At 42.0% G+C, this 12,563-nt stretch overlaps 1 protein-coding gene across 1 annotated transcript in view; it reads left to right on the plus strand.

The window, feature by feature from the left end:
* Positions 1-12,563, plus strand: part of LOC124556120 (Down syndrome cell adhesion molecule-like protein Dscam2) — an 859,872-nt gene that overhangs the window by 579,954 nt on the left and 267,355 nt on the right. Inside the window, exon 4 of the mRNA XM_047130140.1 lies at positions 4,815-4,950. Coding sequence (XP_046986096.1) covers positions 4,815-4,950 — 136 coding nt within the window. The remainder of the gene's footprint in view (positions 1-4,814; positions 4,951-12,563) is intronic.

Consider the following 12,563-nt stretch of genomic DNA (forward strand, 5'->3'; position numbering starts at 1 on the left):
AATACATATAATTGTATTGTTCTTTTGTGCTCCGTAAAACTACTCACAGTAATTCTCGTTTCACCAGCTGTAGTAAGCGGTTTCATACAGAGTGGAGCAGAGGAAACGCTTGTTTTTTGAACCGTTAGTACGCGGCGATGAGAGGGGATATTGACCTTCAATGAATGTTGGCAGACTGCCCATACAGTACAGTTTCAGTCGCTATGGAGCGTCGGAGCGTAGAGCATCGTGTGTTCTTTGTCGAGCAGTACTTTAGAAACTATGATTCCGTAGTCACAGAGCAACGTCTTTCCGTCAAAATTTTAGAGTAGGACGTCGAGGTGAAGTGCCTGATCGAAATACTGTACTCTGATGGGTTGCAGCGTTTAGAGGTACTGGATCTGTGATGAAAAAGAAACCACCTGGTCTTCCCTGTTCACTTCGTACTCCGGAAAATGTAGACCGAGTGAGAAACGATCGGCTAGACAACAGGCTGTAGCGCTGGGTATGTCACGCAGTTCGCTTCATCGCATCTTACATGATGATCTTAAGTCTCATCCGTACAAGATAATGATCGTCCAGACGCTTAGTGAAGGGTATTTTGTGCAGCGCAGAGAGTTTTGTCACGTAATTGACGTAATTTTTACGGGAAATGCAGATGCTACAGTCTTAATGAGTGATGAAGCACATTTTCATGCAGACGGTTACGTCAATGTTCAAAATTGTCGGTATTGGGCGCCGGAGAACCCACATGAATTACATCAAAGACCTCTCCACAGTTTAAAATTAACTGTGTTGTGCTGCATTTCAAAGATGGGGATTGTTCGACCCTATTTTTTTAAAGAGGAAGGAACTGCAGTTACTGTGACATCAGAAAATGTTAAACAACTTTCTTCGTCCAGAACTTGAAAGGCGTCAAGTGAACATGAGAGAAATATGGTTTCAGCAGGACGGTGCCACAGCTCACATGGCGAGAGCATCCATGGAAGTGATTCGACAAATGTTCCCAGGACATGTTATTTCGAGAAATGGTGATGTTTACTGGCCCCCTAGCTCACCCGATTTGTCGATATGTGACTTCTTTTTGTGGGTATATTTAAAACCAAAAGTCTACATAAAAAGCTTCGCACAGTCGATGCTCTGAATAATTCCATTCGTCAGGAAATTGAAGCCGTGCCGAATGAAATGTTGGAGAGAGCCATGCGTAACTTCCGGGAGAGGATCTAAATTTGTATCGAGCATGAAGGACGTCATCTCCAAGACATTATTTTTCGAACCTAATTAGAGTATGTATATTTCAAAACTGCATCACTTAATGCTTGTTTTTATTATTTTTACCAAGCCGTGTCCCAGTCATTCAATGGGGAAAATATGCGTTTCCTCTGCTCCACGCTGTATTACATAATTTCATTCAAAAAATCTGTAGTCGGTTGAACATCGCGGTAGATATGGAAGTTTAGCATCGCAATCATATGGCGAAATACCCTCCTTTTCGCGTAATGACATTTGCCAAAATCTTGTTTCAGTATCTGAAATCGTTTACGAGATGTAACGAATTTGAGAATATTTCCTTCTGGCTTTATCACTGGCATGCGAGTTCGGGATGAAGCGCTTTATTTACAATTAATTATTTCGAGACTGATGACAGGTAGCAATATCTTTAAAAACTTAAATAAAAATTCAAAATGTTAGTTACATTTCATATGCTGCAACATATGACCTAACATGCACCAAATGCAAATTCATAGCAACTTCGAACTGTCGTAATCAGCGTAAAATAAGTGTAGCTAGCGCGGTTTTCGATTACCATTTAAAAGTACACTAAAAGATTCCATAAAAAAGAAAAACAGACGATACAGACAAGCTCTTTCATTCGCCTTCAAAATACTGTGCGTTGGTAACAGTACGCTTTCGGAAACACTTTTAAGCTCACAGAAATTGTCAGTGAAACTCCCATTATCCGACAATCGATGTATAACACACTTGTATATGTCCATCGAAATGTGACTGCAGATCGTAAAGGTTGCCTACGATATTCGTCATCGACCAGCTTGCGACAAATCACATCGTCTGCGATTGCTGAAGACATGAATCTCAGTTCTCCTAAAAGTTTCTTTCCGTGTTGCCTTCTACTCATCAGTGAGTTTCTCTTACACCAGCAAGAGACAAATCTACAATCACGAGTAGCTGGTGAAAAGATAACTGCTATGGTGTAGAGATATCGCTTCTCTCGCCACAGTGGGAGTGTCATTTGAACATTTCAACGCCAATTTATTAGTCTTAGCATGGCAATTTAGTTATGCTGGGCAAGAAAGTGATATCAGTACACATGATACAGCTAGATCGTAGGTGGACAACGCATAGGACGTTGCAAACATCATGTGGTCGCAAAGCTATACACCTGTCACCGTGCCACGTGTGGAGTTTGAGGACTTGAGTTCGGGGAAAACCGCTGCCTCCAGACTCCTTTGCCATGGGCCACAGTATTCTGATGCAACGGCATCGTCATCTATCGTGGGTTGTAACAGCAGTCAGGAAAGCAACAATGCATCACGGACTGTCCATCACACATGAAACGCCGCAGCACTAGGAATTTCTGGTGCGTATACCAAATTGTTTTAATGTAATCCCATAGATTATAAATGAGTTATCTGAGGACATGGAAACACAGAAACCACGGAGGTTATTTACTCCTACGTGATCACTATTCACAGTAAATACCATTTAGCGTATCTAAAAATAATGTGACTGAAGTGTACTGGAGCCTAGGTATGTATAAAACACATACTCCATCATATATGCAGGGGCGAAATCTTTAACAGGCCTGGAGGGGTGTTCTGAATCAAGCCCTTGTAGACACCACACATAACGTGTCGATGTCCAACAGTCCTCCACAATTCCAGCCCGTAGATTAATCTCATACTGCTAATCATGTCTAGCCTAAGACAGGATGAGCATTTTCCACTGCCAACAAATGCTGAGGCCTTCTGTGCCTACTTAGAAGCAACTGGAAGATATCACGTGTTTATGACTAGTAAAAATCGTAATAAATACATCGGAAAAAGAAATACTCGTCTTCCAGAGGCACCACGATGCGACCCTGTAACATCGCATACTTAATGGTATCAGTTCGAAGAGGAAGTCTGTCCGTAAGTTTCTTCAAATATGCCATATACAGCTGAAACCATTCATTGCTAAATAGAGCTAGCAGCCGCTGTATTTCACCATATGTTCCATATAGCCCTAGACATTTTATATGGGATTTAGAACGAGTGATTTACGGGGAAATTAGAGGCACGGTAGGGTGCCTAAGGATTTCTCAAACCAGGAACATATGCGTGCGGCCCTAGGAACGCGGTTGTTGGCACCTTGGAAGTCGAAGGTGTCGGGAGAATAAATCGTTCGTGCTACTCAACCACGATATTATTCCACTCGGTCGTTATCGGAAACACGCGATGACGTTACAGTAACTAACTACAGTGGTGATTACGGAAAATGCACGGCACTCTCAGTGCTTTCAGGTCAGTTGTGCACATGCTATCAACACCAATTATGGTGGTCGAGTAACAAAAGAACGGGATGCGTTCGGTCACCGAGAATGTTGAAGCAAACAGTCTGGTTCGCTTTACAGTAACGTGAAACATTGATCCAAATGTATAATACGATAAACACCCTCAAAACATTACAGAACTACGACAGATCCGAACTACACCCTCCACTCATTGCGGATTAAATGCTCGTTAGGCCATCGATGCACTCGACGGAATGCACCATTCGAAAAGCGGCAAACCGCGACTCGCTGGACGACAGTACACGCCTCCAGTCAGTTTCTGTGTTGCTTGGCCCATTGAAACCGTATAGTTTTATATGCCTCAGAGAGAAAAGGACTTTTTTGGGGTACCCTATTCCAAATGTCCATTGCATGCAGTTCCCGTCGTGATGTTCGCTCGGAAGCTGGTTAATTCGCTGACGGTAGCAATTCCGATCGGGTTTAGAAAGCAACTGCCGCCATAAAGCGTGACCCTCGCTTCTGGTTCTCTATCGCTTAGGATCTTTCACGACCACTGATCTTACGCTGTGTTATTTGTGTCTGGATGATACATCATTCGTTGTGGATACGTTGGACAGTCCGCGTTGGTACACCAATAAGTCCAGCAGCCTCATTCACGGGGTGGTCATGGACACGTCCAAACAAGATAGCTTCCTTTTGCCATTCCGTTCCGTCACGTCTCCACGTTGACCCATACTACAATGCTGATTTCACAGAACCGACTGGATGGCCGAGCGGTTGTAGGCGCTACAGTTTGGAACCGCGCGACCGCTACGTCGCAGGTTCGAATCCTGCCTCGGGCATGGATGTGTGTGATGTCCTTAGGTTAGTTAGGTTAAAGTAGTTCTAAGTTCTAGGGGGCTGATGACCTTAGAAGTGAAGTCCCATAGTGCTCAGAGCCATTTGAACCATTTGAACAGAACTGACTGAGACATAAACATTACATCAGTGTCATTACTTACGTCAGATTTAGAGTGTCAGATGGCATCCTGACACCAGTCAGCAACCCAGTGCGACCTGTATGGTTTTTTAAGGGGCTGACGAATTGTTGGTCTTGTGAGCTATGTTCTTCCCTTAATAACCCGAAATTGAAACATTTCTCCACATTTTATTTTTGACCGTTTGTGGTCTTGCAATTCAAATCTATTTAAATTCCTACTGTAGTTATACAATTCCTTAACAAGCCGAGTAACATTAGTGTTCACGCCGTTCTTTTTCGTACCTTTTTCATGTGTAGCAGTCTTTGGTAATGGAGAGTAGTAAGTGCGTGTTGTTTGCTTGCCAGGTGGGAGGTACTCGGTATTCTCGTCAGGGGAGCTGCACATCCGCCAGGTGCAGCCGTCCGACGGAGTGCTGGCCTACCGCTGCGAGACGCGACACCTGCTGACGGGCGAGCACCGCCTCAGCGCAGTCGCGGGCAGGTGAGTCGCCTCATTATCCTGCTGCTGTGCGCCTCACTCAGTGACACTTAATTGCCATTCATTTCGAAATTAAATTTTTTCTGTCTATAGGCCGTGGAAAACCGCCGCAATTGCAAGTCACTTGTGACATTCACAGTAAGATTTCGTTTTTATACAAAGGTTGTGGGATAATAATGCCGATATATTTATTTTCAGCCTATTGTAATGGAAACTGTGCACAACGAGCCACCTGCTGTCACAATACTCAAAACGTCGTTCAACACAAAACTCAATACTTTTGCCTATTCACTAACTTAGCAACTTCATACGTATACGCCTGAAACCAAATTATGTAGTAAAGTGAACCAAACCATCTTTAATGTGCTTTTAGGCACCAATGCTGATAATATATAAACTAACAACTTTCTATGGATGCTCACACAGTGTTTCAGGTCACGTAACATGTATTGTACTTGAAATTCGTAAAGAGGAGGAAAGACACACGGGTCAAAAATAATTGTTGCATTATTTTATTTTACTAATGTAATACAAATATCGTTTTACGTTATTTAGTGTACAAGGTTGTTGTATGTTGTCTCATTACTGTAATTTATTTACTCAAAATAGCGAATATTTTAAAATATAAAAGTAATATATACAGGGTGTTTCAAAAATGACCGGTATATTTGAAACGGCAATAAAAACTAAACGAGCAGCGATAGAAATACACCGTTTGTTGCAATATGCTTGGGACAACAGTACATTTTCAGGTGGACAAACTTTCGAAATTACAGTAGTTACAATTTTCAACAACAGATGGCGCTGCAAGTGATGTGAAAGATATAGAAGACAACGCAGTCTGTGGGTGCGCCATTCTGTACGTCGTCTTTCTGCTGTAAGCGTGTGCTGTTCACAACATGCAAGTGTGCTGTAGACAACATGGTTTATTCCTTAGAACAGAGGATTTTTCTGGTGTTGGAATTCAACCGCCTAGAACACAGTGTTGTTGCAACAAGACGAAGTTTTCAACGGAGGTTTAATGTAACCAAAGGACCGAAAAGCGATACAATAAAGGATCTGTTTGAAAAATTTCAACGGACTGGGAACGAACGGATGAACGTGCTGGAAAGGTAGGGCGACCGCGTACGGCAACCATAGAGGGCAACGCGCAGCTAGTGCAGCAGGTGATCCAACAGCGGCCTCGGGTTTCCGTTCGCCGTGTTGCAGCTGCGGTCCAAATGACGCCAACGTCCACGTATCGTCTCATGCGCCAGAGTTTACACCTCTATCCATACAAAATTCAAACGCGGCAACCCCTCAGCGCCGCTACCATTGCTGCACGAGAGACATTCGCTAACGATATAGTGCACAGGATTGATGGCGGCGATATGCATGTGGGCAGCATTTGGTTTACTGACGAAGCTTATTTTTTACCTGGACGGCTTCGTCAATAAACAGAACTGGCGCATATGGGGAACCGAAAAGCCCCATGTTGCAGTCCCATCGTCCCTGCATCCTCAAAAACTACTGGTCTGGGCCGCCATTTCTTCCAAAGGAATCATTGGCCCATTTTTCAGATCCGAAACGATTACTGCATCACGCTATCTGGACATTCTTCGTGAATTTGTGGCGGTACAAACTGCCTTAGACGACACTGCGAACACCTCGTGGTTTATGCAAGATGGTGCCCGGCCACATCGCACGGCCGACGTCTTTAATTTCCTGAATGAATATTTCGATGATCGTGTGATTGCTTTGGGCTATCCGAAACATATAGGAAGCGGCGTGGATTGGCCTCCCTATTCGCCAGACATGAACCCCTGTGACTTCTTTCTGTGGGGACACTTGAAAGACCAAGTGTACCGCCAGAATCCAGAAACAATTGAACAGCTGAAGCAGTACATCTCATCTGCATGTGAAGCCATTCCGCCAGACACGTTGTCAAAGGTTTCGGGTAATTTCATTCAGAGACTACGCCATATTATTGCTACGCATGGGGGATATGTGGAAAATATCGTACTATAGAGTTTCCCAGACCGCAGCGCCATCTGTTGTTGAAAATTGTAACTACTGTAATTTCGAAAGTTTGTCTGCCTGAAAATGTACTGTTGTCCCAAGCATATTGCAACAAACGGTGTATTTCTATCGCTGCTCGTTTAGTTTTTATTGCCGTTTCAAATATACCGGTCATTTTTTAAACACCCTGTACTTACATTAAACATTTAACAAAATACAAATAATAACATTTTATGAAGCATCAACTGTTTGAATTATTTACTTTCTTGGATAAAGCAATACATCACCTTAAACTCCGAGCAGCACTCATTTGTCAAGCATTAACAACCTAATCCCATGCACCTTCATCTTCACTTTCATTCATTGTCAGTTCTTGGCATTTTATAGCGTCGGTACGATGGAATCTCTATGAACCAGACACAGTCGAAACTTCAAAGGGTGAAAGAAAGCGAAAATAAAGTGACACCTGTTTTAGCTTATATGAAGAAGCTATCTGTTCTTTCAGACATGTCCGAAAGAACAGATACCATCTTCATAAAATTAATGCTAACTGGCCAATGCCCTCCTTCTTCTGTGCTGGATGCACACGCATTGCCCAATCTCTTACGGGACTCGGTAAGATTGTTTGCCGCGAGTAATGAGTGTAATGGGCAGGGTCACTACGAATGTAGTGTGTGGATATTAAGTTGGGAATGTGGGTCTCACGGCGGCCGTGCAACGGATAAATCCCTGTAGTCCCAATATCCTCCGTGCCCTCTGTGGCTCAGATGGATAATCTGCAATTAAAAAAAAATGAGTGAATGGATCAACGAAGAACTTAAACGGACGACAACAAATAAAACAAACTATAACTAACACATTTGCAACTGTCCCCGTTTATGTATATCAACGCCTGTCGATAGCTTAAGGTCTTGATTTAATTATCATTTTATTTTAGCTTAGGTGCCAACACTCAATAATTTCTGAAAAATTGATTGGACGCAACTTCATCAGTCCGCTCCCTCGTCGTAAAACCAATCGAGTAGCTAACGCAGTGGCTAACAGCCAAGTTTCGTATATTGGCGCCCCGTGTTCAAATCCTTTTGCTGTCACGAAAGTATATAGCGCCAATACCTTTTGTGACGTCATGAAATTAAATGGAATAAATGACCAAAGAAATATGCATTTCGTATCTCATTAAAAAGAGATTCTGTCGTCACAAATCTTATATAATCTTTCATAATTAACATTTATTGTAAACCAAAACATGTAAATTCTAGTAGTTAAGTTTTTGCTTTGATTTTCTCTTTTATGCTTCAAGAGAACAGCCCAATTCGCCAGGGTGATAACTCATGAAAACATTAAGAACATCTAAAATTCGCAGCACCACAATCAACATTCCAAGGCACATATGACACAGCCAGGTTTGTTAGTATTAAAGGAGGAAATAAACGCCAACAACATTGCTGAATACATCGCGACCTGGAGATGCGTGTATTTTAATGGAGGCCGGCCGGAGTGGCCATGCGGTTCTAGGCGCTACAGTCTAGAGCCGAGCGACCACTACGGTCGCACGTTTGAATCCTGCCTCGGGCATGGATGTGTGTGATGTCCTTAGGTTATTTAGGTTTAATTAGTTCTAAGTTCTAGGCGACTGATGACCTCAGAAGTTAAGTCGCATAGTGCTCAGAGCCATTTGAACCATTTATTTTAATGGAATTGCTTCTGTTTGTGAGTACCCTTCGCTGTGCGATGAAAGTAGGACACTTCGGTAGCCTAATCGGCGAATGTAACTCTTCACCCGGGGTAGAAGTATACGTCTTAGGGTTGACAGAACGGCATAAATCTGGCGGAATTACTTTTAATGAAGACGTCGGTTTTCTGATGTTATCGACGATCAGGCCATCGAATAAGAAGGCATCCTTTTGTCCAACTCACGAATCAATAACGTACATAAATCGTTAAATTTTTATGTAGAGTCACAAAACACTATCCAGAAACTGATGACAGGTTTCTGTTGTGAACTTTCCAGGGTTGGTGGCTCTTGCGTACATATTCTGATTTCTTACAGTCAATGGGTTTTCGTCGTGTTGGGATCAAGGACCAAATGTACCACTGACTTCTTGGAGACAAACAAAAACTTCCGGAAAGAGTCGATCCGTAAAAGTAAAAAGGCTCGATATTTTGATAAATGTTCCGATATTGTCTCCAGATCGCGGGGTACTTAACTACTTTAACGAGTGTTATTTTTCCTAATAATTTTCACAGTAAAAAGTAATGCTTTGGCGTGTGTCTCCATATGACGGTCGTGGTGCTCATAATTTCCATGCGTCAAGTGTTTTCATGATACACATCACACCAAGAAATTCGCTGGTTCTCCGTAAGTATAAAGGTAAAAAATCAAAAGAAAAACTGTAATGCTAGAATTTGCATGTTTTGATTTTCAGTTACTGTTGATTGTAAAAGATTATATAGGGCTTGCGACGGTCAAATCTGTTCTTAATAGCCTAAAAATATTGAGGGCTCATAAATCAGCGCAAAAAAAAAAAAAACATACCGATCGAGCTGAACAAGGGTTGCTATAGGTTGAGGCGACAAAACTCACTGGATAGCGATATTCACACATGCAGATGGATGTAGTATTGCGTACACAGGGTATAAAAAGGCATTACATTGGCATAGTTGTCATTTGTACTCAGCTAATTCATGAGGAAAGGTGTCCAGTGTGATTATGACTGTACCACGGGAATAAAGAGAGCTTGAACGCGGAAACGCGGAATGTCAGTTAGTGTTAGACGCATGGGACATTCTATTTCGTAAATCGTCAGGAAATTCAATATTCTAACATCCATAGTGTCAAGAGTGTGTCGATAATACCAGATTTCAGGCATTACCTTTCACCACGGACAACACATTGGCCGACAGCGTTCACGTAACGTCCCAAATCAGCGTCGTTTACTTAGAGATGTCAGTGCTAACAAACAAGGAACACTTTGTGAAATAAGTGCAGAAATCAATGTGGGACGTACAACAAACGTATCCGTTAGGACTTTGCGGCGAAATTTGGCGTTAATTTGCTATAGTAGCAGACAACCGACGTGAGAGCCTCTGCTAACAACACGACATTGCCTGTAGTGCCTCTCCTGCGCTCGTGACCTTATCAATTGGACACCAGACGACTGGAAAACCGCGGCCTGGTCAGATGAGTCCCAGTTTCAGTTGGTAAGACCTAATGGTTGGTTTCGAGTGTGGCGCAGGCCCCTCGAAGCCATGGCCCCTTGTTGTCAACAATGGCATTGTGCAAGCTAGTGGTCGCTCCATAATGGTGTGGGCTGCGGTTACATGAATGGATTGGATCCTCTGATCCAACAGAACCGACCACTGATTGGAAATGGTTATGTTCGGCTATTTGGAGACTGTCTGCAGCCATTGATAGACTTCATGTAGCTAAACATCGATGGAATTGCTGTGGATGACAATGCGGCATATCAAAACAATCTGGACGATTCGAGCGAATTATTGAGCCACCGAGATCATCCGACGTCAATCCCGTCGAACACCTATGGGATATATTCGAGAGGTCAGATCGTGTACAAGATCTTACACCACGATGCTTTCTCAATTATGGACGGCTATAGAGGCAGCGTGGTTCAGTATTTCTGTAGGGGACGTCCAACGATTTGTTGAGTCCATGCCATGTCGAGCTGCTGCACTGTGTCAGGCAAGGGGAGGTCCGAAACGATATTAGGTGGTATCACACGTCCTTTCTTAACGCGTGGTTTCCTCTGCTGACAGGAGTTAGCAGTGTACTCTCTGCATTTATCGAAAATTAATGCTATTGTTGAATTAGGTAGTCAACATATCTAGAAAAACGTTACAGAGGAATAGAAAATTGTGTTCCAAGTGTCTAAGGTGTTTCTCATTTTGGCTATCAATCGCTTCAGTTCTAAAACACTACTGGTAATACCTGGAGCTAATCAGACCCAAAAATTAAAAGAAAATCAGCAAGCTTCGTTAAAAATTGTGTGTTTACTGTTGTGGAAAGTATTGCACCAGACACAATACACCCACACTGTGTATGCTGGGACGAGTTATGCGCAGTTCATAAGCAACTGCAATTCCCCCTGACCATACTTTGTTCAACATGATAACAGACCCGGTGCAAACAACCGTAAATGAGATGATTGGTCGGCAGCCATAGCACACGAAACTGGTGTCGTTATGCTCCTGAAAGTAGGTCCTACTTATGTATGAGGTATCTTATTTCTGTGCCACGGTAAATGAAACTTTAAGATATTCTAATGTATTAACAGCCATCAACGTTTTACGTAAACATATTTTTGCTATGCAGTTCCTAGTTAAAAAATTATTTACAGTCGCAGTCTTTGTTCTGTTGTGCTCTGATTATCGCGCTGTGAATACTTAGTGTGAAAATGGCTGAAGCTGGTTCCACCTTGGTAGTTACACACGCGAGTTGAACACCATTAAAACGTGGCGAGAAGCAGGTTGTTCTTAATGGTTTTGGCAAGTTTACAGAAAAATATCAGTTCTCAATTTTACCAAGGAATTGTATTTAGTAAAGTTAAGGTTTTTTTAAATACTGGATGCGTAGCTGAACCGGTACAGTTGGGTAATTCACCATAATTCATAGCTCGAGGGTTCAAATCCCGCCTTGGTCGCCCTTTTTCCGTACAGTTTGGAATACCTACATCTTTAATTGTATAAATCAACAAATATATTCTAATCAACAAAATCCCATTATCATTATTTTAATGTAAAGTGCACGTCTACTTATTGACATATTTGACGCAAAATTTAAATTTTCATTGCTAATATAATCTATATTTTGTAAAAGATTGTTAATAAAGGTTGTTTTATTCAAGAAAACATCACAAATTAAATTTTAGAACAAAATGAAAGATCTAATACGTTATATTTTGACTATGTCCATTGTTTTATATCACAGATGTGATTTCCCACGAGCGAGACTGATAAGAGTCGTAGAAACATTGAAAACAATTTTCACAGCACTGAGTACACCATAGAAATGCTGAATTGTTACAGTTACCACTGTATCAATGCAGTATGATACGAACAGAACAAATCTAGAGCTAAATTAAGCGATTTTTAGAGAGAAATAACAAGACATTTAAATTGCCAGTCGCATTGGAACTTATACACGAAGTTTTGTCACACGTCACTATCCAACGCTAGCGGGATACAGAACGGCACATCTCAAGAGAAGAGAAAGGAAATGTGACTCTAGGATGGCTTCGTGGATTCTATTGTGGATTGACTCGTTGTCAGTGTAGAAGAAGACAGTACCAGCACTGATTTTTTCTTTAAATTTCGGATTCGAATATATAAGAAATTGAGAGGATACTAGACGACAACGTGTACACAATACAGTCAGTGGCTTCTGTATTTATACACACGATAAAATCCCTGCAATAGGCTTTTTCACCAACATATCTTGCGTAGAAAAATTACCCTGTGCTTAAGTTAGGAGTTTTCATGCTCTTGCTACTAATTACAGTCCTATGCTAGGTAAGAACGAGAGCATGTTATGCTTTCCGTCTGGTCCCATGAGAAGTGTGCTCTCTGCTGGCGTTTTGCAGAATATTATTTCATTCTCTTTA

This window comes from Schistocerca americana, chromosome X (genome assembly GCF_021461395.2).
Source record: "Schistocerca americana isolate TAMUIC-IGC-003095 chromosome X, iqSchAmer2.1, whole genome shotgun sequence".
NCBI lineage: Eukaryota > Metazoa > Arthropoda > Insecta > Orthoptera > Acrididae > Schistocerca > Schistocerca americana.